Source organism: Vitis riparia, chromosome 1 (assembly GCF_004353265.1).
Source record: "Vitis riparia cultivar Riparia Gloire de Montpellier isolate 1030 chromosome 1, EGFV_Vit.rip_1.0, whole genome shotgun sequence".
NCBI lineage: Eukaryota > Viridiplantae > Streptophyta > Magnoliopsida > Vitales > Vitaceae > Vitis > Vitis riparia.
In genome coordinates, this window is record NC_048431.1 from 2,551,658 (window position 1) to 2,578,263 (window position 26,606).

At 38.6% G+C, this 26,606-nt stretch overlaps 6 protein-coding genes across 7 annotated transcripts; 4 read left to right on the forward strand and 2 right to left on the reverse strand.

Annotated features, from left to right (window-relative positions):
• The first annotated feature begins 1,397 nt into the window (after positions 1-1,397).
• On the forward strand, positions 1,398-3,475 carry LOC117910850 (probable transmembrane ascorbate ferrireductase 4). The gene is made up of 4 exons (XM_034825031.1): positions 1,398-1,698; positions 2,101-2,152; positions 2,231-2,427; positions 3,018-3,475. Exons 1-4 carry the CDS (start codon positions 1,543-1,545, stop codon positions 3,339-3,341), a joined length of 729 nt encoding a protein of 242 aa, XP_034680922.1. The 5' UTR covers positions 1,398-1,542; the 3' UTR covers positions 3,342-3,475.
• Positions 3,476-4,036: 561 nt separating this feature from the next.
• LOC117917781 lies at positions 4,037-10,085 on the forward strand. Its single transcript, XM_034834173.1, has 11 exons — positions 4,037-4,411; positions 4,711-4,797; positions 4,984-5,160; positions 6,635-6,720; positions 7,349-7,437; positions 7,552-7,655; positions 7,748-7,850; positions 7,971-8,046; positions 8,180-8,294; positions 8,512-9,043; positions 9,561-10,085. Exons 1-11 carry the CDS (start codon positions 4,153-4,155, stop codon positions 9,661-9,663), a joined length of 1,731 nt encoding a protein of 576 aa, XP_034690064.1. The 5' UTR covers positions 4,037-4,152; the 3' UTR covers positions 9,664-10,085.
• Positions 10,086-11,621: 1,536 nt separating this feature from the next.
• Positions 11,622-17,005, forward strand: LOC117917773 (protein CHUP1, chloroplastic). Its single transcript, XM_034834163.1, has 9 exons — positions 11,622-12,245; positions 12,369-12,460; positions 12,562-13,329; positions 13,758-15,131; positions 15,236-15,367; positions 15,500-15,681; positions 15,969-16,080; positions 16,385-16,528; positions 16,726-17,005. Exons 1-9 carry the CDS (start codon positions 12,137-12,139, stop codon positions 16,822-16,824), a joined length of 3,012 nt encoding a protein of 1,003 aa, XP_034690054.1. The 5' UTR covers positions 11,622-12,136; the 3' UTR covers positions 16,825-17,005.
• A 966-nt stretch (positions 17,006-17,971) lies between these two features.
• On the reverse strand, positions 17,972-20,863 carry LOC117917799 (uncharacterized protein At1g26090, chloroplastic). Of its 2 annotated transcripts, XM_034834192.1 has the most exons (7): positions 20,365-20,861; positions 19,694-19,837; positions 19,526-19,600; positions 19,196-19,389; positions 18,954-19,125; positions 18,456-18,872; positions 17,972-18,355 (listed from the first exon to the last, which is right to left on the reverse strand). In XM_034834192.1, exons 1-7 carry the CDS (start codon positions 20,554-20,556, stop codon positions 18,224-18,226), a joined length of 1,326 nt encoding a protein of 441 aa, XP_034690083.1. In that variant the 5' UTR covers positions 20,557-20,861; the 3' UTR covers positions 17,972-18,223. The 2 variants fall into 2 exon arrangements, with proteins under 2 accessions (XP_034690083.1, XP_034690092.1); XM_034834201.1 differs by lacking the exons at positions 19,526-19,600; positions 19,694-19,837 and having other exon boundaries at positions 20,365-20,863.
• Positions 20,864-21,308: 445 nt separating this feature from the next.
• On the forward strand, positions 21,309-23,652 carry LOC117917790 (cationic amino acid transporter 8, vacuolar-like). The gene has a single exon (XM_034834179.1). It carries the CDS (start codon positions 21,538-21,540, stop codon positions 23,251-23,253), a length of 1,716 nt encoding a protein of 571 aa, XP_034690070.1. The 5' UTR covers positions 21,309-21,537; the 3' UTR covers positions 23,254-23,652.
• Positions 23,653-25,222: 1,570 nt separating this feature from the next.
• LOC117914641 lies at positions 25,223-25,687 on the reverse strand. Its single transcript, XM_034830059.1, has one exon. The coding sequence runs from the start codon at positions 25,685-25,687 to the stop codon at positions 25,223-25,225; it is 465 nt and encodes a 154-aa protein (XP_034685950.1).
• Between the last annotated feature and the right edge of the window lie 919 nt (positions 25,688-26,606).

Here is a 26,606-nt window from a genome sequence, read left to right on the forward strand (position 1 = left end):
TCAATTTTTAAAAAAATCCTTCCGATGAAAAAGGTACGTTCAATTTGCTAGCCTTAACCATAGTTCTAGTTTTCTATTTCTTCAATTTTCAAGATTGATTTTAAAAGAATCATTTCGCGAAAAAAGGATGTTTGATATGCTAACCTGAGTATAGTGTTGAAGTATCCATTACGAAGTACAAATTGTTGTGTTAAGGATGTGAAAGATTGTATAGTTCTAACCAATATGTGACTTTAGGGACTGAGAACATCCAAATTTTTAGATTTAGTCAATTTATTTTTGGTCATTTAACCAATAATTTTTTCATCGAAGGAGTATTTGTGATTTGGATTAATTGATATTATTAAAATCTTGATAAAAATTTTAAAGTTAGGAATAAGGTGCTTAGAAAACCTATTCACCTTCCTTTACATAGTTACCTTCATAAACTACTGAAATAACACTTTAAATAACAATATTTAATTTCATAAGAAAATATTCATTAACAAAAGAGGCGAGCCAATCTTATATTTACAAGTATTGGAGTGCAATAATATTACTTTTAGGTTATGAGATTGGTTACCTAAACGATGACTATCAAAATAAGTCTGCAAGATATAATATCAAATGTCATAAAAGATTTAACTTATTCTAATTAGACATTAATTTTTCAAATTAAACTATCAAAGCCCGATCCAACAACAAACAGTCATACCAAATCAAAAAATGTTTAAAACTTTTGTCGCCCATGACCCGGGTAGAGCTCGGGAAATAGGGGAAATTGAAGGATAGGATGAGCTCCCTCTGCTCGCCAACGTCTAGTTGGGCTCACAGCATGTGCATGAACGACTAACGCCTAGAGCCAAGCCTAAGCCCAAAGCAACTGAAATTAGGGCCGAGCCCTTCCGAGCAAGGCAGGTCCCAAAATACGACGATAAAGCTTAACAAGTTGGCATTAATCCAAGAAAATTACAGGAATTTATGTGTATAATCTTATGGGTTCAAAAAAAAAAAAAGGGAAAAAGAAAAAAAAGAAAAAGTTGAAGAATGAAGCAAAATCTTATGCTTTGCGGACCATTAAAAAACTTCAATCGGTTTTAACTTTCACAAAGGACAAAAGGAATACTAAAATAAAGGCACCCTACAAGGTCCCGTGGGACATTGGCATGGGACCTGGGGACCTGGGTAATGACGACACTCAATAATGCAAATTTGCAGTCCATGACCATCCCCAAAACCTCATTAATGACATCTCAACCTACTACTTTACTCCCACGGCCCCCTTTCCCTTACCCTTGACTTTACTAAAATAAATGTAACAGTCTGAGTCTGTGGATCAGTGGATGTGACTCTGAGCAATCCACCCCTTCCAAATAAAGAATAACTAAAGTTAGATTATAAAATTTGTTGAATTCACATATCATTTCAGTGGTGAATGTGGTACAATACAGGATAAGATCTATAATAATAGTATGGACTCATGTGTCGGTGGGTACTTCTTGTTGTTGGAGAATCAGTACTAGAGAGTGTGTGGTGACTGGTGAGTGAGACTGCTCAAACCCCATGGCAACAGCCTCCTCTGCTTCACTGCCACTGCCTCTGCTTTTGTTTGCCAGAGTTTCAGCCATTTTTGTTGCCCTTCTTGTTCTGTTTTGGGCTCTTGCTTTTAAGTCTAGCTTCATCTCTCATCACTCATCCCAGGAAGATCTAGTCTATGCTGTAACTCTCTCTCTTTCTCTCTTCCCCTTTTTCTATCTGCATTTTCATTTTTATTGTTTGTTTGGTTGCTGAGGAATTGTGGGGAAAGAAAAAGGAGAAAATTTATTTGGGGTTTTCTGGCCCTGAAGTAGATGAAACGTTCATTCAGCTAAGCCTAATGCAACTCTTTCTATCTGCATTTTCTTTTTGAAGTTCTGTTTTGTTGCTGAGAAAGTGTGGGGAAAGAAATTGGTTTTGGGTCCTTTTTTTTTTCTTCAATTTTTACATGAGATCTAAGAGTTTACTTCTGTTCTTCTCCTTTGTTTTTTCGGCAACCAAACAGGGTGTCTTAGAAAACCCACAAAAATATGATTCATTTTGGAGCTGAAAATGCTGGGCTTTTTTGGCTTTCTATTTTAACAGGTTCTTCATCCTCTATTTATGGTGATCGGTTTCATCCTCATCAGTGGAGAAGGTAGTCAGACAAACCATAACTTACAAAATTGAAACAAGCAAGAGAGCGATTTTTAAAATGTTTTGGTCGTGTTTACAGCTATTCTTGTTCATAGATGGTTGCCTGGTTCAAGAAATTTGAAGAAATCAGTGCATCTATCCATGCAAGGTCTCGCTTTGGCTTCTGGGGTTTTTGGGATTTGGACAAATTTCCATGGGCAAGATGGGATTGTGGCTAATTTCTGGAGCTTGCATTCATGGATGGGTCTGATCTGTATGCTCTTGTTTGGTGCTCAGGTTTGTTCTTTGCTTCCCAAAATTTGACTTAATTTTCTTGTTTGTTTCTTGAGAAAGTGAGCAATCTGTTTCTTATTCATTACGAATATCAATGTGCCATAGTTGACATCAATAGTGTGATGATGCCATTGTGGGTTGTGGCCCCTCCATGTTGATTTTTATTTTCCTTTTGGGGTGGCAGCAGAATTACACCATCCATTGCTGTCTCTTTTCTTATTTTAAATGTTTTGGATTGAGTTGGTGCATAAATTCAATTATTGTTTAATGCCAACAGTCTGCCGATTTCAAATTATATCATTGCAATGGTTTGTACTATTTTTTAAGTAAGCAAGAGCTTCATTTTCAGCTAACTAAACATAAGCCTATAGAATTGAACAGCAGTGCAGAGACCCAGCGGGCCTTAAACATTAGCCCATTGCATTTCAACTTTTGTCAGCCCACGGTTTGATGCTAAATCTTTACTTTAATTCTTAGGAAAAAAAATCATAAATATTTGTAACTTCTTGCTAGAGTGTTTTAAATGGGGGTAATTGGGTCATATTCTATGATTGAAAAATTAATCAGGAAATTAATGATTTATTTTGGTGCAGTGGTTGATAGGTTTCCTGAGCTTTTGGCACAGAGGGGAGATGCGCACAACCCGGGTAAGCGTCTTGCCTTGGCATGTCTTCCTTGGTCTATACACCTATGGCCTGGCGGTGGCCACAGCTGAAACAGGACTTTTGGAGAAGTTAACGTTCCTTCAAACAAACAGAAATGTGTCGAAACATTGTACAGAGTCGATGGTTGTAAATGGCGTGGGAGTGGGACTGGCCCTGCTCAGCGGAATTGTGATACTGGCTGCTGTTTCCCCCAAGTACCAAACTCTACCAAGTAAACTCATGTATTCAGACACCAAGTGCTTGTCTTCTTAATCCAATTGTCACTCCCTTCCCAAATTTATTGCATTGTTGGTTGATCTAGAGGATTTTCTTTTGCATAGAAAAATGGAGGTTGATGAACAAAATTTTTGGTGATTTTGAATGTTATCATAACCATGTGTTGGAAAGAGGGATTTTGAACGCTACCAAATAATGCAGGAAGAACACTTCCAAACCCAAATAAAATTGGGTATAACATTGATATCAACTTAGGTATAAATATGTTGGACCAAAATACAAAGTAATGAAATCGAGTTAAAAAAAAAAAGATTCATGTATAATGTAAAAGAATTATTTACGAGACACAAAACAATGAGGTTCAAGGTTTAAGACCTAAAGACTCTACTTGTCATGAATTTTACACAAATGTTTAGACATTGTATGACACCAATTTTAATCTTAAAAAAAAATATGATGAGACGTCTTTCAAAATCCAATTTTCAAAATTTAATATTTCATTCTTTTATTTTTATTGTTTGATTTGGGTAAAAATGTCTTTATTATTTTATTATAAAAATAATATATATTTTTTAAATTTACATTAAAATATTTAAAATAAAAAATGATATTTAAGTAAAAAAAATAAAAAATAAAAAATGAAAAGGGTTATTCACAATTTGATACGATTTCATCCTTTTAACCGAATAATTCGAAGGGAAAGAACCAGTAATTTCATTTCCGTGTTTCTTTTATTTGCAAAGCAGACCGACACACTGATTTGCAGTCTTGTCGCACGATACTCTTCTAACCCTAGGTCCCTAACCTAATTTTTCAGTACTACTATGCATTGAAAAATCCGAAGAAAATGTGTTCTTCCTCTGCATCTCCCTCGTCTCTTTTCCTCTCCACCGGCACTCCTATTCTACGAAGTCGTATCGTTCCAATCTTCAGTTCTTCTAGCCCATTTATCAATTCTCACGGATTCAGAAACCCTAGGTTATGTATCTCCTCATCAGTCTCCGAGACAAGCTTCGAGGTCACGTGGGTGTCTCCTGAACGCAATGCAAGCGACGACTATGGTGGCTGGGCGGTTGTCGAGTCTCCATGTCATAAGAAGAAAAAAGGTTCCCCTCAATTTCGGTTTTCTAAACCCTCATGCTCCTTTTGTTAATCAGAAAACAGTAGGAAAATCAAAATCTTGGATCTTAGCTATTTAATTAACTGGCTGTCCAGAAAATGGCATCTCTTATCAAAAGTAGAACCATTTGGGCTAGTTTTAATAGTATTACTCTATGAATTTTTCCCATTTCCTCGGCAACAAATAGGAGGGTGATCTAATTTGCATGTAATTTCTTTTCTTGATTAGTTTGACGAGGTCGAGATTTTTTGCGAATTAGGGATTTATGAACTTTTTCTTGTGCAGGGTCAAGTGCACTTTTTTTTGTGGTTACTGGGACTTCGATTGCCATTCTACTCTCCGCCATTGCTTACTTCTCATTATCAAGAAAAGGCTAGTATACTCTCTTATTTTGATGATAAGCTGGTTTGTGTGATGATTGGGTATTGTTTCTCAATAAAGTGCTTAATATTGGTTGGCAAACCCCAAAAGGTTCTTGGATCTGATTTTATTTCGGGTATCAATTCCTTTCGGATATTGTTGGAATTGGGATTTAATCATTGTGTATTGGTTTCACAGGTTTTAGGCTTCAGTTTAATAACCCGATGCATTCTATCCATGAAATCTTTGTGCGAACTAAAACTGAAGCTGGTCAAAGCAACAGTGTGTACTCCAATGCATCTGATGTGGACACCAACATTGTTGAGGCCGGCACAGAGAGTGCATCTAATGAAATTGATGAAGATGTGGCATCAGGTAGTTTGAAAGCAAATGATTGTTGGATGTTATTGTCTGGTTTATGCATTGGCCATTTTAAACAGTTAGGATTTGCAATTGAAGCTGTTAGCATTGCATGGAATTTAAAATCTGTTCATGCAGAATTATAATTAGGAGAATTTAGTAATTTGAGCACATTAGATGGTGCTTTAGCTAGGAAATATGAGCATAGTCACCGTGATAAGAGTAGAAATAAGGTCATCAGTTAAATCCCAAAATGCCTTATCTTAAAAGTTCATGAAGGACGATTTAAATTATACAAAATGCCATGAAGACATTGATGGGCTCATACAAATGAGTTGTGGGACTCAATCAGCTGATTTTTTTTGTGTGATGTTCAACTTTGTAAAGCAATCTACTCACTCTGTTCAGTTTTTATAAAAATACAATTCATTCCAAGGCTACAATGTATGTATTTTGGTAACTTATGAAGTTCTATAATCTGGCAACCGATTTGCTTGTAAGCTACGCCAATGCTTTGGAATTTAAATTATGAGTAAAGGGATGAAATTGATATACAACTTGAAGTACCGGGTAAATTTGCATGCCCAATCTGAATATATATATGTTGTGGCTAGAGTAATTTTGGTTGTCTGGCTATTGATAACCCTGGGAATTCTGACATTAATGAGATACATGAGAAATGAGAATAGATTAGGTATTCACATGCATCTTCTCCTTAAAAAAATTCTCAAAGGTATGCTCCTCTTTCTAGTGAGGCTTGTGAAATATCAAATTGATTAAATATTGGTAGCTCTTAAATCCATAAACTTGCATATCTTTCTATACCCCCTGTATACTTGTAACTTTCCGCCTCTCCATTAATATATCTTGCTTTACTTATCAAAAATATCTTTCTATTAAAAGTTGAAATAAACCTCCCAAGTTAAAGCACTATATGGATGGGATGGCTCTTAGTCATTCATCAACTTGATTATTGACAAGTATAGGGGTTACATCTTATATGACAGTAGGATTTGTGTAGGTGAAACCCTGCAAAGGGTAATAAAGGGTGTAAGAATAAGTTCATGCCAGGTATAATCTGATCGTGTTTGCATGTGTGTTTTTGTGTTTAACCAGCTTGATTACTGAAAAGTACCTAGGTACATTTTATATAGCAGTAGGCTCTGTTAAATGTGGACTTCCAAGGAGTTATAGAGAGGTGTAAGAATAAATTCATACCAGGAATAGTTTGATCACATGTGTGCATGTGTTGAACCAGCTTGATTACTGAAAAGTATCTAGGTACATTTTATATTGCAGTAGGCTCTGTTAAATGTGGACTTCCAAGGAGTTATCAAGAGGTGTAAGAATAAATTCATACCAGGAATAATTTGATCATGCGAGTAGTGTGTGTGAGAGCTTATGGTTCACATATTCACCATATTATAGCTAAATATCTTAGAAATGCCCTAATTTCTTTTGTACATCTTGTTTCCCTCATCTTGTTCAGCATCCAAAAAGGTTAAGCATGTTCTGATCCCAGTTGCTGCAGATTCCACTCAACAAGAAGCTCTATTGGTTCTGAAGAAACTGAAGGTTTGTTTCTAGAAGCATGTTTAATATGCAAGAGATTAGAAATTCTGACCAACATGTAGTCAATTATCCACTAAACTATGTTATGGCTGTGATTTAAGATGTTGCATGATGGTCTTTTGTTTTCATTCATCAATAATTGCTATACTGTCAAATTTCAAAGATCGATTTTAGAATTCTGAAGAGTGTGATTATTTTGAATGCCTTGGTTGTGCACTGTTGGTTTTGAATCACTCTCATGATTCTTATCATCTTAAAGAGTGTGATCTTCAATTGCAGCCGGTCCTAGTGCTGGTATGAAATGTGGCCTTATTATTTGTCATGATCTGACCATATTCTCCAACATCACACACACACCCAACATTAATGCCTTTTTAATTGGGCGTTAAGTGCATAATGGCATCAATAGATTGCATTATCATGATATCATCTTAGTGTTGAATTGGCCAATATTTGTTAAAATAGATATGCTTTGATTTTTTTTTTCTTTTTTTGGAAATGTAGTGCTGAAGGCCCCACATTTTCCAAGCTTTTGTGTAAATAGTTTAGCCTTAGAATTTTATACTGATATTTATGAAATTTTAGGTCCAGTTCTGAGCATGAATTTGTCAATTGTAATTAAGGTGTACAGATAATCGAGGATGATGTCAGGGCAGATGAATTGTGCACTAAGAGGGAGTATGCAAGATGGTTGGTCCAAGCAAATTTGTTACTAGAAAGGTAGTGTTGATCTATATCAGGACTTTGAAACATTTTCTAAATATGCATATGCTGTACTGTGAAATTGTAAATGCTTAAGCTTGATCACTCAGCAATTTATTATCTGGCTTGTAGGGACCCAAGACACAGGATATTTTCCTCCAGTTTACCTTCTGGGTCCATAATTTCTGCATTTGATGATGTGAATGCTGAAGACAGAGATTATGGGTCTATTCAAGGTTAGGCTTGATCTTAATGCTCACCTGATTTTCTTTGTGCATTTGAAAGGTAGACGGAAGTTTGAATCTTTGCTCTTGAATTTGCAATTTAGCCCTAGCAGAGGCTGGCATTATACCTAGCAAGCTATCAGGGAGCTCCAACTCTGATCTTGACGGTTCGAAAGTCCAGGGAGAGGTCTATTTTTCCCCTGATAGGTAGTTGTTGTATACTGCATTTTTTTTTTAATCCTTTCCCTCCTTCAAAATCCCTTCGCTCTTTTCTTTTTGTTCCTGAGTATGTCCTTTCCATCCTGTGGGTTATTTCTGGTATTGCAGATTTATATCCAGACAAGATCTGATAAACTGGAAGGCTCAATTAGAATATAAATTCATGCCAGGAATTAAAGAGAAGGTACTAGCATTTCTAATAAATTTTCTATTTTATAGGATTTTCTGGGATTGATTTTGCATATTGATAAAACTTGAAACTGATGCACTTTACTAGTCTTTTATAGATTTTAAAACCTGACTTGTTTACAGTCCAGATATCCAGAACAAAAGTGGACTTTATGGACATGAAGGAGATCAGTTCAGATGCATCACCAGAGTTTTTTATAGACATGCTGGCTGGTGACAGGAGTATAGTCAGAAAAGTTTTTGGTAGGCTTTTTTCACCTTCCTTTCAAGCATGCACTCACAGATTTCATGTACCTAAAAAGGAACCAAAAATTTCTTCATCAGATGGAAGATGTCTCTGTTGATTCTTTGCCTGCCATCTGCATTATATGAAACATTCAACTGAACTTAACTTTGGAAGAATAAGATTTTCCCTTCAAATGATGATAACCCCTTCCTGTTCAATATCTACATTTTACAGGACAGAGCAAGCGGTTTCAACCAAATAAACCTTCAACAAAAGCACAATCAGCAGTTGCACTGACAAGTGGTAGGATGACAGAAGTAATTCATACAGAATTGTTGAGACTAGAGGCTGAGAAACTCTCAAGGGAAGCTGAAGCTGAAGAAATTAGGTCTCAGTTGCTCAACCGAGGAGACATACAAAGCTTTTGGAATGAGAAGATTAAAGATGAGAAAATCCGTGGTTTTGAGGTGGAGAAGGACTATCTTGCTGCAGTTAGTGATTTGGAAGAGGAGAGGATTGTTCATGTGAATTGTCTCACTGAGCATTTGAAGGAGAAGGCAGCTATGGAATGTCAGAGTCAGCTTCTTCTCAGGCTCAAAGATGAAGTCGATGAGATGTCAGAGCGGCTTGCATGTGAGAGGACAGGTTATATGGCTGAGCAGCGCAATTTGCAGGACATGCTCAATGAATTACAGAACAAACAGGAAGGAGTGCTTGATGTGAAATCTATACTGGAAGCTGAGAAAGAAGCTCTTCGAATTCTCAGGTAAAATCAAAGTTGCATCTTTCTTCCCTTCCCTTCCCTTTTCTAATACTTGTTTGTGACCTAGGGAACTTGTCCAACATAACAAATATGATCATTAATGCTACAATAAAGCCTATTACTCGTAGCTAATATTGAAAATTAGGATTTCAGTCTTAGATGATGTTTGTAACCAGCATGTGTGTTCTTGCCTACTGGTGTATCTACACCAGGTGGTTTTTGTTCTGATTAAAATTGAACATGCTCTGATAGTGTTTACCCAAATTTATGGGTTTACTTTGAATGGTAAGAGCATTGTCAGTGCAGACCCCTTTTCCTGAATTGTTTTGATCTGATGATGTGTGTATATATATATATATATATATATTTCTTTCCAGAATGGATTAGAAAGTAATTTCTGCTGATGCCATATTTTTACTTCTAGAAATTGTTGTTAGCTAGGATGAGTCCATAATAATTTTTTTTTTTTTAATTTTGGGCTTGATATGTGTAAGTTCTCTAACGGAGGTTATGGATGCAGATCTTGGGTTGAGGATGAAGCACGAAAAAACCAAGCTCGTGCCAAGGTTCTTGAGGAGGTAGGACGGCGGTGGAAATGGGACAGTGATGCCCAAATGTCATAAACCCCTGAAGGCAGAGTTTTTTCAATGAATTGTTCAAAGAAAGGCATTACTCTGGAATCTTGATTGATTGTTTGAGGACCAAGAATTCATGTGAAACTCAGGCTAGCTAAATGGAAATGTGGCACCTTCATCTTGTAGTTAGCAGCTTTCCGTGCTGAGATCATATGTTGTCACATGTGGAATGAAATAATCATATAATCAAACCAAGATGAATGGATCTCAATGTTTTGAGGCGCTTCCTTTTTTCACCCTTGTTAAGGTCAATTGCATGGAAGGGAATTTTTTTTTTCCTGTAAAGAGGTTGTAGAAATGTTGTTCGCTCCTCATGATCATGTTGTTAGAAATAAGTTGTCTGGATGGAGAATCGTCCAACTCATTTTAATTTTGCTTCAGGAAAATGCTATAATTCAGATTTTCTCTAATCAATATTTATAGAGATTACCGAGAAATTGGTGCTGGGCAGCATAAGTTAGTTAATGATATTGGGTGAAACCGCCAAGAGTTGCTGATGTAAATCCGGCTAGATTCTCAGGACAGCGGGGAAATTAGAAATGGAATCCCTTTTGACAGCTTGAAATATGGAAGTGAGAACACCCATTGCAATCTTATTTGAGTTACCTACTGTGTTTAGATTAAGTGTGGGTCAATGTACTCAGCTATTGTGAAAAGAAGAAAAAGGAATCAGGGCCATGGCCGATACGCAACAGCTTGAAGATCTCCTAGTTGATGTGCCGTGGCCCATGGCTGGACTAGTATTGCCATGGACACAACCTTGGCGGTGATGGGATTGCCTGTTATACTGTTAGCCTAATTTAGGAAGTGGAGGTTGGTGGTTACGTACGATGGTCGCCTCTTTTTAGTGCATGTATATATTGATTTATGAGGCGATAATGGAATGGAAACGAAGGGCTTTATCCTTCTATTGATGGGACTAGCATGCGGGGGTAATAGAAGGCGTGCATTTAAATCTAATTATGCAGATACGAAGAAAATTTGCCCTGAGTTATGAAACACTCATTTTCATTTCTCATAAGAAGGGAATGGAGAGGGAACATCAATTCTACTCCCATTTATTAATATGTTTGGATATTTTTTAGAATTAGAATAGAAATAAAAATTTAATTATTGCAAAAATTAAATTTCATTCTCGTCAAAATTTTGATTTATACAATATTTTGATGATTGTTTAGGTCAAGGAACAACCCTATATTTCTAGATGGTACTAATCAAATCCCATGAACCACTAGTTTTTGGATAGCACTCTCGCTGCTCTTGACCCAGTGGAGGAGTGTACATCATTCTGACCTGGAAAATGATTTTCATTTTGTTTTTAGATTTTGATATGTTTATTTGTATTTTTGGAACTTTGACAAAGTTCACAGCAGAAGATTCCTTGGTGAGGTATTGATTTGTGCCACTCAACTCATTGATCAATTGATAGAAACAAAGGAGTCCATTTGTTGGCCTTACAAACATTTCAGCTACGAAGCCTCCTCATCTCATCCTGATTATTGTCCAAAAAGCTCCAAAAGGAGATTTCACCAAATAAATTCAAAAGAATAATTCTCAGAGAAGCCGAAAAAGGCTGAAAAAATATATGGTCTGGGAGACAAATCTATACATAAAAAGTGGGTTTTTTACTTATGCTTTTGCTTGGCTGCTGCTTCCATTTGCACCAGTGAGGAAAAAGGCTGGGAATTAAAGGACAGCCCCACCTTTTCTCATCTACTTTTCTTTTTCTTATTTGTGTGGCAAGCCAACTCAAAACAAGAACAACTCTCAAAGTGGTCCTGTGTGGGGTCTACTGCCAAAAAACACTGACTTGCTTCAGTCAATGGTTAGGATTTGTTCATAGTTGAGGCTTATGTTAAGTTTTGAAATCAATCAAATTCAATAGGATTGAAACATGCCGTTAGCTGGAAGATAGCCGCCAGAAACATTTATTGTATGGTGTAACTTGCCTCTTAGCAAAGTTGGTGGTGCCTTTTTCAGTCTCTTTATCTGCTTATTGAATGTATATTTCCATGAAGGAAAAAACACCCATCTGTGAATTCCTAATCCTTCTGGCAAAAAAACTGGCCACTAGTTATTGGTGGTTTCTGTAGCTCTTAGCATGAGAGAGTTGTGCTGGAATTCTCTTTGTCATATACTTTTGGTGTATAAAAGCAAGTCTCTTTGTGAGGGGTCTACAAGACCTGATAAGATGATAATGCTGATGTTGTGGGGGATGCTCGCAGTTGGATATGAGGCTACTGAATCTGCATAATTACAACTACTCTTTAACTTAGGCTTTGTTGGGATTGAGCTAGCATTGTTATATTGAGTTATGGAGGCCCAGCACGGCGTATTAGTGGCTGGATGGTTTGAGTTATCAGTTATGGGGGTTGGGAGAAATGGGTTGTGGGGTGTTTTGGAATTGGGTTGTCCTGGTAGATAAGTGGAAGCCTGAGAATTTCCTATTGACATTACCTACATGATAGTAAGGTTAGGCTTCTTGGTTGCAGCTTCAATTGCAGCCTATGGAGTTCAGCAGTTCAACATCAAAAACTCAAGGTCGCGTGCCTCTCGAGGCAAGCCTTCAGGTACTTAATTCTATGAGTTCTTTGTTCTTATAGATTGTTCAATCTTTTGATGCTGATACTAATTTTATTTAAAGAACCTCCTGTAAGAATTGTGTCAATGGTTAATTGGTTATTGGTACTCAGAAAATGGTGAAGCAAGCTTTGAAGAGGACCAGAATAAAGAGGAACGTAAAGAGCAGCTCACATGTTCTGATGATTACCTCAAAGAGGTGGATGTAAGTATTTCTTGACCTCATACATCTAGTTCATGAATATATAAAACTATTGTTTTTTAGATATTTATTTAGATAATTAACAAGGTGCTCTATATGTTTAGGGGGAGGAGGAAGAGGAGAAAGAAGAGGTTAAATTAATTAGTAGTGAAATAAACTGGGATCTGAGTATTCCACCTGATATCGAAGATGAAGAAATTTTACCTGAATTTGAAGACCTTTTGTCTGGGGAGATTGATATTCCATTACCTAGTGACAAGTTTGACACAGAAACCGCTGCCAAGGTGGAGAGAGAAAGAGTTTATGAAACTGAGATGGCAAACAATGCAAATGAACTGGAGCGGCTGCGCAACCTAGTGAAGGAATTGGAAGAGAGGGAAGTGAAGCTTGAAGGTGAATTGCTTGAGTACTATGGTCTGAAGGAGCAGGAGACGGACATTGCTGAGTTACAAAGGCAACTTAAGATCAAGACTGTTGAAATTGACATGCTGAATATCACCATTAGTTCTTTGCAGGCTGAGAGGAAGAAGCTTCAAGATGAGGTTGCACTGGGTGTTTCTGCAAGGAAGGAGCTTGAAGTGGCAAGGAATAAAATCAAGGAATTGCAGAGGCAGATTCAGGTTGAAGCTAACCAGACAAAAGGCCATTTGTTGTTGCTTAAACAACAAGTTTCTGGTCTTCAGACAAAGGAGCAGGAAGCTATCAAGAAAGATGCCGAGATTGAGAAGAAGCTTAAAGCTGCAAAGGAGTTAGAGGTAGAAGTTGTGGAGCTTAAGAGGAGGAACAAAGAACTTCAGCATGAAAAAAGAGAGCTACTAGTTAAGTTGGATGGTGCTGAAGCTAGAGTAGCAGCCCTCTCAAATATGACAGAGGTCAGACTCTTATAGCTCAATTGTGCTCATTTTTATCTTCCATTAATGTTTCTCTTCCTCTTCTATTTTTGTTGGGAAACTTTTTAAGTTGGCATCTCACTCTGTGTATCATTTGATGCACGAATGAGTTTTTAGGTGTTCAATGTTCTGCTAATGGGAAACTCACCTTTGATCGAGTTTTTTAAGCATATACTTAGAAGCCATGTTGAGAGCAGAAAATAATGGCCAGATGATTTGGTTTAAGAAACTCAGTGGATGGTTCCTCTGATACTGAAATTAAATAGAAAGAATCACTTGACCTTGTTTAGTTCTGTTAAGTGGAGTGGAGATTGACACCATTAAGCCAGTATATAACTGACAATACCTAAATTCTTGAGCATGTGATAATTTAATTCATTTTTGCCATACTTTGCTTCATGTATCTTCAGAGTGAAATGGTCGCCAAGGCAAGAGAAGATGTGAATAATTTAAGACATGCAAATGAAGACCTTTTAAAGCAAGTGGAAGGGCTCCAGATGAACAGATTCAGTGAGGTTGAAGAGCTAGTGTACCTTCGTTGGGTCAATGCTTGCTTAAGGTATGAACTTCGGAATTACCAGACACCTGGAGGAAAGATATCAGCGCGTGATCTTAGCAAGAGCTTGAGCCCCAGATCGCAAGAGAGGGCTAAACAGCTGATGTTAGAATACGCAGGATCAGAACGTGGGCAAGGGGACACAGATCTTGAAAGCAACTTTTCCCATCCATCCTCTCCTGGAAGTGAGGATTTCGACAATGCTTCCATAGATAGTTCAACTAGTAGATATAGTAGTCTAAGTAAGAAACCTAGCTTAATTCAAAAGCTGAAGAAATGGGGCAAAAGTAGAGATGATTCTAGTGTTCTTTCATCACCAGCTAGATCCTTTGGGGGAGGCTCCCCAGGCAGAACTAGCATAAGCCTACGTCCAAGGGGTCCATTAGAAGCCTTAATGCTAAGAAATGCAGGTGATGGAGTGGCCATCACTACATTTGGTAAGATTGATCAGGAAGCTCCTGAATCTCCTGAAACTCCAAATCTGTCACACATTAGAACAAGGGTTTCTTCTAGTGACTCACTGAATAATGTTGCAGCATCATTCCAATTGATGTCAAAATCAGTGGAAGGAGTTTTAGATGAAAAGTATCCTGCATATAAAGACCGTCATAAACTGGCCTTAGAGAGGGAGAAACAAATTAAGGAAAAAGCTGAGAAAGCAAGAGCAGAGAGGTTTGGTGACAGTTCAGATTTGAAGTATGAGTCTAGGGCCAAAGCAGAGAGAGACAAATCTGTCACTTTGCCTCCAAAACTAGCAAGGATAAAGGAAAAACCCCTTGTTTCCGCTGATTCAAGTGATCAATCCATTGACAGCAAGATGGAGGATTCTCAAGTGGCGAGCAAGATGAAACTTGCTCACATTGAAAAGAGGGCTCCTAGAGTGCCACGCCCACCTCCTAAACCTTCAGGAGGGGCTCCTGCAGGTCCAGGTGCTAATCCTTCGAGTGGAGTACCACCTCCTCCACCTCCTCCTCCAGGTGCCCCGCCACCCCCACCCCCACCTGGTGGACCGCCTCGTCCACCGCCCCCACCAGGAAGCCTCCCAAGAGGGGCAGGAAGTGGAGATAAAGTTCATCGGGCTCCTGAACTAGTTGAATTCTATCAGACACTGATGAAACGTGAGGCGAAGAAGGACACACCATCTTTGGTCTCTTCAACATCTAATGCAGCAGATGCCAGGAGCAACATGATTGGTGAAATTGCAAACAAATCATCATTCCTTTTAGCTGTACGTTAAATTTTCCCATATATCCATTTATCTTCTCAGGCAGGTTGTTTGGGTGTTCATTTCTCAAATTTAACAAATATTGAAACTGGATGGACTGGAACCAGGTGAAAGCTGATGTGGAAACTCAAGGTGATTTTGTCCAGTCATTGGCAACTGAAGTTCGAGCTGCTTCCTTTACCAAAATAGAAGATCTGGTGGCCTTTGTGAACTGGTTAGATGAAGAGCTCTCCTTCTTGGTATGCCTTTAAAACTTCATCTGTTAAACTGGCTATTCTTTTCTTTTATAGCTGCTAAACATGATTCTATGTCATGGTATTCCTAATTTGATCATTTATTCCAACCCTTTTCATCAATTTTTTTCCCATCAGGTTGATGAACGGGCCGTTCTCAAGCACTTTGATTGGCCTGAAGGGAAAGCAGATGCATTAAGAGAAGCAGCCTTTGAATATCAAGACTTGATGAAATTGGAGAAGCGAGTCTCTACTTTTGAAGATGATCCCAAACTGTCATGTGAAGCTGCTCTAAAGAAAATGTACTCATTGCTCGAAAAGTATGTGATTTCTTCTCTTGCATGTTCATCAGTTTAAAACATAGAACATTATGGCTACATGGTGGCGAAAAGGACTTCAGCAACTCAATACCAAAATGCTGCATGACTAAAGAAAAGAACCATTATCTTTTATATGCAACAATCTATTTAGCATTCCATAATCTTCTTTAAGGATTATACAGTTGCCTTGGAAACCTTCATAGTTATAAAGACTTTCAAAAATCATCCATCTTCTTCAGTACCTTGGCCTGTTGCTGATTTGTTAATTTTGAGTTTTGTTTTTCCAGAGTGGAACAGAGTGTTTATGCACTCCTACGTACGCGGGACATGGCCATTTCAAGATATAGGGAGTTTGGAATTCCTGTTGACTGGCTTCTAGATTCTGGAGTTGTTGGCAAGGTATGCAAAAATTCATGGTCTTGGAGATGTTTGGAGCTCTGAACGTTATATATCCCTTAAGTTTTGGAACTTTCATTTTCATATGATAAGCAAGTTATCACAGTTACTAGGGGCTAGTCTCTGAATTCATGCCTTGTCATGGCAAAGGATAAGCAAATTTATAAGCTCCCAACTGTATTATGAAATGAACCCACAACTGCAATCATCCATGTGATTAAACAAAACTCTTTCTTCTTTGTATGAATATGTGGAATCCTATCAACCAATGTTATCAAACGGTAAAATAATATTTTCCATCTTGCAGATTAAACTTTCGTCTGTACAACTGGCAAGAAAGTATATGAAGCGTGTATCATCAGAGCTTGATGCACTGAGTGGACCAGAGAAGGAACCAAACCGAGAGTTTTTGATTCTGCAAGGCGTGCGTTTTGCTTTCCGTGTTCATCAGGTATGTTTCGTTTCTGCATCTGTTTCTGTTAATTTATACTTCACATGTTCTACGGTTTACAGAACAAATGATAAAAGTATTTTATTTTCCCTCAAATTGGGAAGAACAAAACGTAAAATTTGTAGCAATGTGAATAACAAGAAGTTGAAAATTGTGACAAGTATGGAAACAACATTCTGAATTGGACTTGTTCCCAGTTTGCGGGAGGCTTTGATGCGGAGAGCATGAAGGTTTTTGAAGAACTGAGGAGCCGTGTGAAAACACAAACAGGCGAAGACAACAAGCTAGAAACATGAGGTTTTTCTCTCTTTCTATTTTTTTTTTCCCTTCACTTATGTATATCCAAGTTTATGTTTAACATTTCATCTTTCATATTGATCTCCATGTTGGGATATTGAAAGACATGGTTTATATGTTGTACGAACATCAGTTATGATTAAATGAAAAGAAAAAAGTATAAAGTCTTTATAGGGTAAAGTTCTTAAGGTTCATAGTTACACCAATGGTGAAAAGAAATCTTGAAATCATAATGAAAGCACAATGCTATGCTAAAGAATCAGATTATTCTAGCTTGAGTTATTGCCTGTGGAATATTCAAGACAATATATGCATCAAGAATATGTGGGATTTCTAGGGAAAGCAAGGAGTTTGTGGGTTTTGTTGTTTTCTGTAATTACTTTTGAAGGGTGGTGGAGTGGTTCATTCTCTTACAGCCTCCCTTGTTTCAACCATTTTCCTACTATGCTTTCAGATGAAAGATGCTAACAGCTTATCCTTGTTTGATTGCATAAACTGGCTGGGGACTCCTCAGTGTTCTGGGGCCTGGTGTGTGTGTTTTCCCACTCTGTCCCTTTATAGTCGTGTATATGGGTTGCCCCCCTTTTTTGTTAAGGCTCGTCTAATAAATTTTCTTTGCCAATAGAAGAAAATATGTTTGCATCAAGAACAAAGAAAGAGACTTCCGTCCAGCATTGGGAGAAAGAGAAATTGGAAGTTCCAGTTTGTTTGGGTGCAGAGGCACTGGTTCTTAGATTTGGGGAACAAAACCCTTCAGTGCTGAGCAAATAAAACGCTGCATGATTATATTTAAGGTTCCATCTGCCAAGTTAAATTGGGATGCCTTGTTTTTTTTTCAGTGCATCTAGCTGGAGGAACAGGGTTCGAAAGTAGAGGTCTAATGGTTTTCTCCCTTTAGGCTAGGTTTGGATTAATAATTTTGGATAAAAAATTATCAGTGTAGTGAAGAAAAAAGAACAGTGGATGAAAATTTATCAAATTCAAAATTATAAATTGCATTCCTCCCATTTAAAGCCAAAAGATTGTGTGCAACTTTGACCCCTCTCACATTGTGTGGTTAAAAGTATTCTACCAGTACCAATCTTCTTTTGGAATCGCTCCAGCTTTACCCTTCTTTGACCTCTCATTACCTTTCCTTCCTCCATATGAAATCAGGTGTTTTGACATATCAATATCTGATAATTTTCCCCTGCATTTTTCATCTCCAACCTAGTTAGATTAAAGGATGACTCAAATCTCAGTGTGAGCAGTTTGCAGGATACGTAGGTACTAGCCATGAATAATAGGGTCTTTCTGTATCTTCTTGAATTCCTATGGTAACCATACTATCAGTTAACAATAATTTGCAGTGCTTACTTGCTTTGACCTCTATAGCAAGAGAAAAAAATTGAAACTAAACTATCGCATTGTGATGACAAGTTTTCTGTCTGCAAATTTGGCACCTCCGACCTTTCCTTGAATTTCTGGTGGCAGACGAATGACACGTCTCTGGTCCCCTGCTTCCACCAGCAATTCAGATCCTCCCCTATACTGCAATTTCAATAATGTTGAAGAATAATTAATCAATCCTCAAAATGGCATCAACTTTCTATAGCTTGATAGGTGAAAACATGGAAAGATATAGACTTACTTGGTATAGCTTGATCTCTGACTTGTCAAAACCTGGCATGAGAAGGCTGACTGATTTCTTGGATGGATCAAACCTAACTGGCTCCATAACATTGCTGCTGCTGCTTGCTGGTGCAGAAAGAAGATCTCGTGTGTCTTCACTGGGATTGCTTGATATGATTGCATTCCAATCAGGCAGGGAACCCATTGGGACATGTGGGCACAAAGCAAAAGGCAAGGGTGAAAAGTTCTTGACTATTTCCTCTGATTCAACATCAGAATGTGGAGAAGCCGTGCCAAATGCACCAGAAACCTGTGCACCAGCTTGAATTGCACAACCCCAGTATCGTAATGCAGAGCTCACTGATGCTGGATTGTTTGGGTCCACCACAAGGTAGCAGCCAAACTCACGTGGTTCTCCAAAAGCAGAAGATCCTCTCTGCAAAGCATATAACCATTGCAAAATCTAATTTGAGCTACATTAACCCCAGTAAAATTATAAAAGAAATGGGAGTCACACCTCAAGAGCACGCTCCAGTATGTCCCATATTTCGGAACTCATTTTCCCATTGAGATTGGATCCCCTGGTGCTTAAACTCATGGCCTCATCGACAAGCCTCAAGAGTGAAGGACCAGCCAACCTTCCAATATCAGTTCTCTCAGCCATGTTGCGCAGATATTTCAAGTACAATCTGTGTAGAGTCATGCGATTGCATAAAAATCACCAAGTGAGAGAAAGAGAAAAAGAGACAGTTCCCCAACCTTGCTCTACTGGTTACACCTATCATGCGTAGGGTTTCCTCAGTGTTAATACCATCATATATGATTATGTCATATTTATCTTTTCGGAGATTTCTTCGACCCAAATTCCCTAAGAATCCCACCAGCCTCTCAAGTGCAAGCAATGTAAACACAGAATCCATCCCAGGAAGCACTCCAAGCTCTTCTCCCACCACCTACTACATAATGAAGACAAATGCATAAGAAATTCCTTCACAGATGAAAGTGAAACACTCAGCCCACTATCCCTTACAGATGACATTCAACCAGATAATTAAGATCAAGAGACCTATGTATCTATTACATACCCACCCCTTCGAGAACCCCTTGGGTGATATTAAGTTCTGCATCTGCTTTCTTCAGCAGATGTAGTGGTTCAAGAAGCATCTGCATGATCAAGAATAGATCTTCTTGAGCTTACTACTTCAGTTCAAGTCAAGATAGAGCATAAGGCAAAATACAAAGAAGGAAAAAACACACTTTAGTGGTTTCCAACCTAACAGCCGAAAGGTTGTTGTTGCAGATTATGGGAGAAGTTCCAATCTTACAGTTCAGAAGATATTCCGCAGTTGGGTCTTGGGAATGTATCACCAAGCATGTATTAAACCCTGTCATGGCATAATGCTAAACACACACACAGGAGAGAAGATACGTTAGAACACTGATTTAAAACATGAAGGCTGCGCTTGGATCTCACATATTTCAGGAGAGAAAATGAAAATGCTGAAAAATTACTTAACAACATATTCCTTTCTCAAACAGTATCCAGCATTTTCCTTTCTCTTTTTCTCTGGTCTTTTTCAGGATCCAAATGGAGCCCAAACAATTTCAGCGTCACCAAATAAAAATGACAAAGATAATCCTTCAAATGGTTGCATTTTCCTCACAATTAAGTAAAGAATTTCCATCAAATAATTACATATCCCCACACCCAGCGCAGAATTTCTCCCAGAAATGCGGCTGGATTAAGTTTTGGATCCGAATCTGCTGGTAGACAGCACCAGCTCAACTAAAGTGTTTTCAACTCCAAATCACACAAAAAAAAAAAAAGAAGAAAAAATCCCATTCAGATATATACAACCGTTACTTCTCTTGTAAAAACCCCAAAGACTCAAATGCTAGAAAAGGGAAGAAATTGAGAGGAGAATCACCTGAGCCGCGAAGATGGCGGAAGTGGTCTTGCCGGAACCACCTTTGCCCAAAAAAGTGACCAATTTGGTGGAATGATCTTCCTCCGACGATGCTGTCGTGGCCAGAGCTCCATGCCGTCTTCTTCGGATAGATAATCCGGAATTAGGGTTTCGTGACAATGCTGACGATAGCAACAAAGGTGAAGAGGCCATTTCCCCAGAAACCCAGCTTCACTGAGTTTTATCCACGCGCTCTCCCCCCTATGTTGTATTCGCCAGAGGGCCTCATCCTACGATTTTCCAAAACATATACCCATCTCGCGTATTCATCATGGAACTCGTTAGAACTTTCATTTTTTATCTTTTTGTTTCTCTTCTTAGGATGGATGAGATTGGAAAACTTATAAATTTTGGTTGAATATCGAATACACACAAAATTTGAATTGGGAAAGTGCAAATTGCCAAAAAGGATTGACTCAGGACCTCATATCAAATTCTAATATCATATCGAGGACTTCCTATTAAATCAAGTTCTGATACCATATCGAGGACTTCCGAGAATATGCTCATGTCAACATACCATATCGAGGACTTCCCATTAAATCAAGTTCTAATACTATATCGAGGACCTCCGGGAATATGCTCATATGTCAATAAGAACGCATATACTAACAAGATACTTAACCCATTTCATGCCAAGTCTTTTAAACACAACCGAATAAGCAACATTTGCATCTACCTCGTTGTATTTTTGCATCTTGGAAGGACTCTGGCTGATTACGACATATAAAAGGAGTCCACCCTTCACCTGGTTCTTCGCCTTCGTGTGGTATTATGCAGTTAAGAGTGAGTGACATTAGTACCTAAACTACTTGGTTATCTGATGGTATGATTGATTACAAATTTATGCTTTCAAGTGATGCATCTCAACTATATATTTGATGGTAAATAATTGCGATATCAAATTATGATGTGATGACGATGGATTCCTCAAAGCACGCAATTACAGCTAGGCCATTCAATTACGGCTCTACATCTAGGATTTGGTTGTCAACACATCACTTAACCCGCAAGTCAAGGGGCCAACCAATCCCCCTTCCTCTTTTCCCTCTGTTTCATTTTCATTAATCTCACCTCACATCGCCGACACCCATTCCTATCTCTCCTCACTTCTCTTCTCCAATCTCCACCACCATGGCCGAACAGACCCAAAATCACAAACCCACAAGAAGCTATTGGAGATGGAGTAAACAAGACTTCTTTCCAGAAGAGTCTTTCCAGAACTTGGCTTCATACAAAACTGCTCTTTCCCATACATGTTTCAGGCTCAAGGACCGCCTTCTGAACCGATCCTCCGTTGAAAATGAGATGCTTCTTTTCCAGGAGAGTGAAAACGCCATGAAAAAGTGCCTCACCTGGTGGGACTTGGTCTGGATGAGCTTCGGCTCAGTTGTTGGATCTGGCATATTTGTGATCACTGGGCAGGAAACTCGTAACGATGCCGGACCCGCCATTATATTATCATATGCTGTTTCGGGTTTCTCTGCATTGCTTTCCGTGCTTTGTTACACCGAGTTCGCAGTTGAAATACCCGTTGCAGGGGGGTCTTTCTCTTATCTTAGAGTAGAATTAGGCGACTTTGTTGCATTTATCGCGGCCGGGAACATTCTCTTGGAGGCAATTGTTGGTGCTGCTGGTCTGGCTCGGTCTTGGTCCTCCTACTTTGCCAGTATGATCAGTACAGACACCGATTTTTTGCTAATTCGGGTGAGTTATTTTGCAGATGGTTTCAATCTATTGGACCCAATAGCAGCAGTTGTTTTGTTAATTGCAGACGGTATAGCCATGAGCGGGACTAGGAGGACATCTATTTTGAACTGGATCAGTTCTGTGTTGAGTTTTATGGTAATTTTGTTTATTATTGTAATTGGGTTCATTCGTGGCAAGACTTCAAATTTGGTCCCCTTCTTTCCGTATGGTGCAAGAGGGGTTTTCAGGGCTGCGGCAGTTGTGTACTGGTCCTATACCGGTTTCGACATGGTTGCGACCATGGCTGAAGAAACCAAGAATCCCACCAGAGACATACCACTGGGTTTGGTTGGTTCGATGTCAATGATCACTGTTGTTTATTGCTTGATGGCCTTGGTCCTTTCCATGATGCAAAAATACAACGAGGTAGATGCAAATGCTGCTTATTCGGTTGTGTTTGAAAAAATTGGCATGACATGGGCTAAGTATCTTGTTAGTATATGCGCCCTCAAGGGCATGACCACGAGCATGCTAATTGGAGGCCTAGGGCAAGCTCGATACATGACTCAGATCGCAAGAGCTCATATGATTCCCCCCTGGTTTGCCCTCGTTCACCCACGGACCGGAACCCCCATAAATGCAACTCTACTCATGGCCATACCCGGTGCTACGATCGCTCTTTTCTCTAGTTTGGATGTCTTGTCTAGTATTTTTTCATTCAGTACACTCTTAATCTTTATGTTGGTCGCTGTTGCACTGCTCGTGAGGCGATATTATGTGAAGGATACCACTGCGAAGCGTGATTTGGTCAAATTTCTGGCTTGTTTATTTGTTATCATTGGATCATCGATTGGAATAGCAGTGGTTTGGAATTCAAACACGACAGAATGGGTTGGATATGCAGTGGGAGCATTTTTGTGGTTTCTCGGAACTTTGGGGATGGGGTTGCTTCCAAAGCAGCGAGTTACAAATGTCTGGGGTGTTCCACTTGTCCCCTGGTTGCCATCACTGTCAATTGGGATGAACCTGTTTCTCATAGGATCACTGGGTTATCAGGCATTCTTGAGGTTCTTCATTTGCAGTGCAGTAATGCTAATTTACTACTTTCTTGTTGGTCTCCATGCAACTTATGATATGGCTCGTCAGAATCAACAAGCATAAATTCGAGATGAGCTCCTGAAGCTCTGAAGGAGCTAATGGAGAAAGGCTGTTGAACTGTTGTTGCAGATGCGGTTCTGGATTCTAGGCAGTTCATTACAGGCATTATTAATCCCTCAGGCACCATGGTGGAGTTAATTGGTAATGGATGAAAAAATAAGGATTTAGTTCAGGTCAGGTCTAATTCACTCCTGTCTCTTCTGTTCCAAACGTAGTAGCTGGCTTTCCCTCTTTCTTTTTGGCGGACTGGATCATTAAGTTGCTCATTTTGCCAAGTGACAAACAAGGATCACAAATGGCCAAGCCAATTTGCTGCTTGACTCTTGGATCCCATTTCATAAGACAAGAAATGGCCCTCTTGGTCTTGGCTCTGCCTTGCTACAATATAAAAAATTAATGAAATCGTAATATTTTATAAATTAAAATTAATTTAATAAGATAAATTATTAATAATTTTAATTTTTTAAATAAATTAATGTTAATAAATAAAAATTGTTTGTAATAAAATTTTAGAAATTAAATCTCAAATAAAATATTTTATATAAATCAAATTAATTAAAATGATCCCACATCATTTTTAGAGTTTATGAAATACCAATTGGAATGAGAATGATCCCACATCATCCAAACGGTTGATTCTACCGGATCAGGAGTTCTGGTTATGTAAAATGGACAAAATTGTCATATTCATGTGCTGTAGATTTTGGAGACAAATCATCTCTACCCGGTACATAGCTTCATCCAAACCATCCTTCTAGCCACCTTATTCCGTCTCCTGAGACCCAAGTCAACACTAACAAAGATCTCTTGATTCCCTGCGGCCAATAGTCAAAGTTGACTATTCGTCTTCACTTTCTCAAGAGTGCTAAAAGGAACCCCTGAGTGCAAACCAATCCCACGGTTTTCATAGGTTGAGACATGTAATTTGCATCTCCACAGATATGTCTATTTCACCGAGAGCTTCTCTCGAAGACGATGCCCAGATAACGCCTTGATGTTTATGAATTCTTTCTCATGTTGAACTTAAAGATTTAATGCAAATATAAATGAGTGAAATATCATCATTTATTGATGAGAAAATACTTCAAGGATGGCAGCAAATTTAGTTTGAAATAAAAATTTGAGAAGATTTTATTATTAAAAAATATTAAAGATTAAAAAATTGATTTGATGATGATGAATGCAACAAAAGGAGAAGAAAGTGAACAGTAGGAAAAAAAAAAAAAAAAAACAAAACAAACCAAACACAGTGTTAATGCCAGAAAGTATCGTTGAATAGGCAAAAGCATGATGCATGGCTTGTTTATGTGTTGATTAAATTTTGTGTGGGTTTTGTTACCATAGAAAACAGGGCGGGGTTTAATGAAAACAAAGGATAAGGGCGTGTTTGCCTAGTTTTCTGGCTCTTGGATATACCCAAAAACCAGAAACTCCGACTGTCATCAAGAAAGGGGGGTGGGGGGTGTGGGGGTGCACCCAGCTTTTTCATCCATTGAGTAGTGGCACAGCTGGAGCTGTTTTTGTTGTTTCCAATGCAGTGAAGTTGATCATTCACATTCTTTTGACATCATGGTAAATTGGGGAATAGCAGATGTTCTCATCATTCCATTAGAAAAGCATATGGGTACTTTGAATCATTTCTTTGTACAGAAATTGGTGAAAGGAAGTGACCCACCTTTCTGTGCTGCAGTCACTGCACTGAAGTTGAGTCCAATCCTTCCTGAAACTCAAGAATGGAGGTCTAATTGGTTGGGAAACAGAGTAGGATTTGCCAAGAAACATAGAGGAATTTAAACAAATGAAAAATTGAAATTTTAAGAACAACACCCATCTTTAAAAGTTCTTATTTCTGTTCTTGTTGCTTATCTGCAATCAAATGGAGCATAATCATGGTGTAGGGACAAAAAATTGAAAACTATGGAGTACTTTCCTATTGATTGTTGAGATCATATAGTACACAAAGAAGTGCCCCCTAGCTTGCACCTTTAGCCATTGGATAAGAAAAACTTGGCAAGGGGCTGGCCCTAGGTGTCCTTGGAGGCTCAGAGACTTGATTTCCATAACCATCATAAAAGATTACACCTGAAAATTCTGGGTGCTGGCACCTCTCACCCATCAAGATTGACTTCTGCCACAAGCCACCTTCCCCGGTTCCTTCCTCCACTCTGCAGGCCCCAGTTTCAGATCCAGCTTCATCACCTCCCTTTTTCTTGTAGATGAATGGGACAGCCTTGTTGCTGATACTTGTGAGGAGCTCCTTGGGGGAAGCTAATGGTGATTTAGGGACCAGTTTTGGATTACTGGTTTTGTTGCACTTTCTTGAAACAAAGCCTGCATGTTTGGCACACAAAGCTACTATAGCAGTTGCTGAGAGGAACAAGCCAAATCCTATCAGCACATATCCCAAATGATTACCAGAGTTTAATATTGGGACCATTTCTATACAATGGTTGTCTGAAAACGCAAGGTTAGGGATAGAAGCCCTCAAGAACAAAGATACTTATATATCTAGTGGTCTCATGTGTTTATAGGTTGGCAGCTGGTGGAGGTTGAGAGGAGGAAGGCTCACTTTTTCTCTGCAATGAACTAATATGACCCTGAGCTCAATCTAATGAAGCTTTGGTTGGTTAGGAGAGGGTTGTAATTTCAACTTGTAGAAAAACCGCCTTTATTAATGAGAGCTGAATCTAAGTAATTTCCCTCAGATGTTGATACATATTCTTCTTAGCTGATATATATATTTCATCCATGGATGGTCCAGATCATGAATGCCAATTATCTTTGTGTTTGCAGTATTATAAGGAGTAGTTGAGTCAACGTTAAGCCTGTGAGGAAGACATGCCAAGATGAATGCCATGTATGGGTCACCAATTCTTGTTTCTTTATTTCTTATTCGAGGTTGACTGATTTGCAGGCTGCAACTTGGGTGTTTTTCTCTTCTCTCTCGGGCCTACCTCCTTTCTTTGAATTTTCCCATATAGTGTTGATCACCACGTTGGCTGATTGCGAGTCATGTATTAAGATCAGAGCAGTAGTCATCTTGCTCATTGATTGAACTCCATGGCTGTGAAGTGAATTGTGATGGTGTCTGTCCTCCTATGCAATTAGTAAAATTCCAAAATAAGGCACAGAAACAAACCCTGATGCAATGATCACAAACCCCACAAATTAGTAAGAAAGGACCCTCTTGATTACTCTGTTGATAATCCAAAGGATGTGATCCAAGTTCTCATAATGATGAAATCATCATGATTTCCAGTACTATTTCCTTTTAATCCCCTTTTCCATTAGGTAATTTTAATGTATTCAGCTGGAGGCTGAATTGATGTCATGGATAATGTTCATAATTCATTTGT

Excerpts from the sequence above, each read along its gene's own strand:
- LOC117917799 (XM_034834192.1), bottom strand. The coding sequence starts at position 20,556 with ATGGCCTCTTCACCTTTGTTGCTATCGTCAGCATTGTCACGAAACCCT. Across the intron at positions 19,838-20,364 it reads CCGCCATCTTCGCGGCTCAG|CATTATGCCATGACAGGGTT; the intron begins GTGATTCTCCTC and ends GTGTGTGTTTAG. Across the intron at positions 19,601-19,693 it reads TTAGGTTGGAAACCACTAAA|ATGCTTCTTGAACCACTACA; the intron begins GTGTGTTTTTTC and ends TTGATCATGCAG.
- LOC117917790 (XM_034834179.1), top strand. The coding sequence starts at position 21,538 with ATGGCCGAACAGACCCAAAATCACAAACCCACAAGAAGCTATTGGAGA.
- LOC117910850 (XM_034825031.1), top strand. The coding sequence starts at position 1,543 with ATGGCAACAGCCTCCTCTGCTTCACTGCCACTGCCTCTGCTTTTGTTT. Across the intron at positions 1,699-2,100 it reads AGGAAGATCTAGTCTATGCT|GTTCTTCATCCTCTATTTAT; the intron begins GTAACTCTCTCT and ends CTATTTTAACAG. Across the intron at positions 2,428-3,017 it reads TGCTCTTGTTTGGTGCTCAG|TGGTTGATAGGTTTCCTGAG; the intron begins GTTTGTTCTTTG and ends ATTTTGGTGCAG.
- LOC117917781 (XM_034834173.1), top strand. The coding sequence starts at position 4,153 with ATGTGTTCTTCCTCTGCATCTCCCTCGTCTCTTTTCCTCTCCACCGGC. Across the intron at positions 7,438-7,551 it reads GCAAATTTGTTACTAGAAAG|GGACCCAAGACACAGGATAT; the intron begins GTAGTGTTGATC and ends TCTGGCTTGTAG. Across the intron at positions 7,656-7,747 it reads AGATTATGGGTCTATTCAAG|CCCTAGCAGAGGCTGGCATT; the intron begins GTTAGGCTTGAT and ends TTTGCAATTTAG.
- LOC117914641 (XM_034830059.1), bottom strand. The coding sequence starts at position 25,687 with ATGGTCCCAATATTAAACTCTGGTAATCATTTGGGATATGTGCTGATA.
- LOC117917773 (XM_034834163.1), top strand. The coding sequence starts at position 12,137 with ATGATAGTAAGGTTAGGCTTCTTGGTTGCAGCTTCAATTGCAGCCTAT. Across the intron at positions 12,246-12,368 it reads CTCTCGAGGCAAGCCTTCAG|AAAATGGTGAAGCAAGCTTT; the intron begins GTACTTAATTCT and ends ATTGGTACTCAG. Across the intron at positions 13,330-13,757 it reads CCCTCTCAAATATGACAGAG|AGTGAAATGGTCGCCAAGGC; the intron begins GTCAGACTCTTA and ends ATGTATCTTCAG.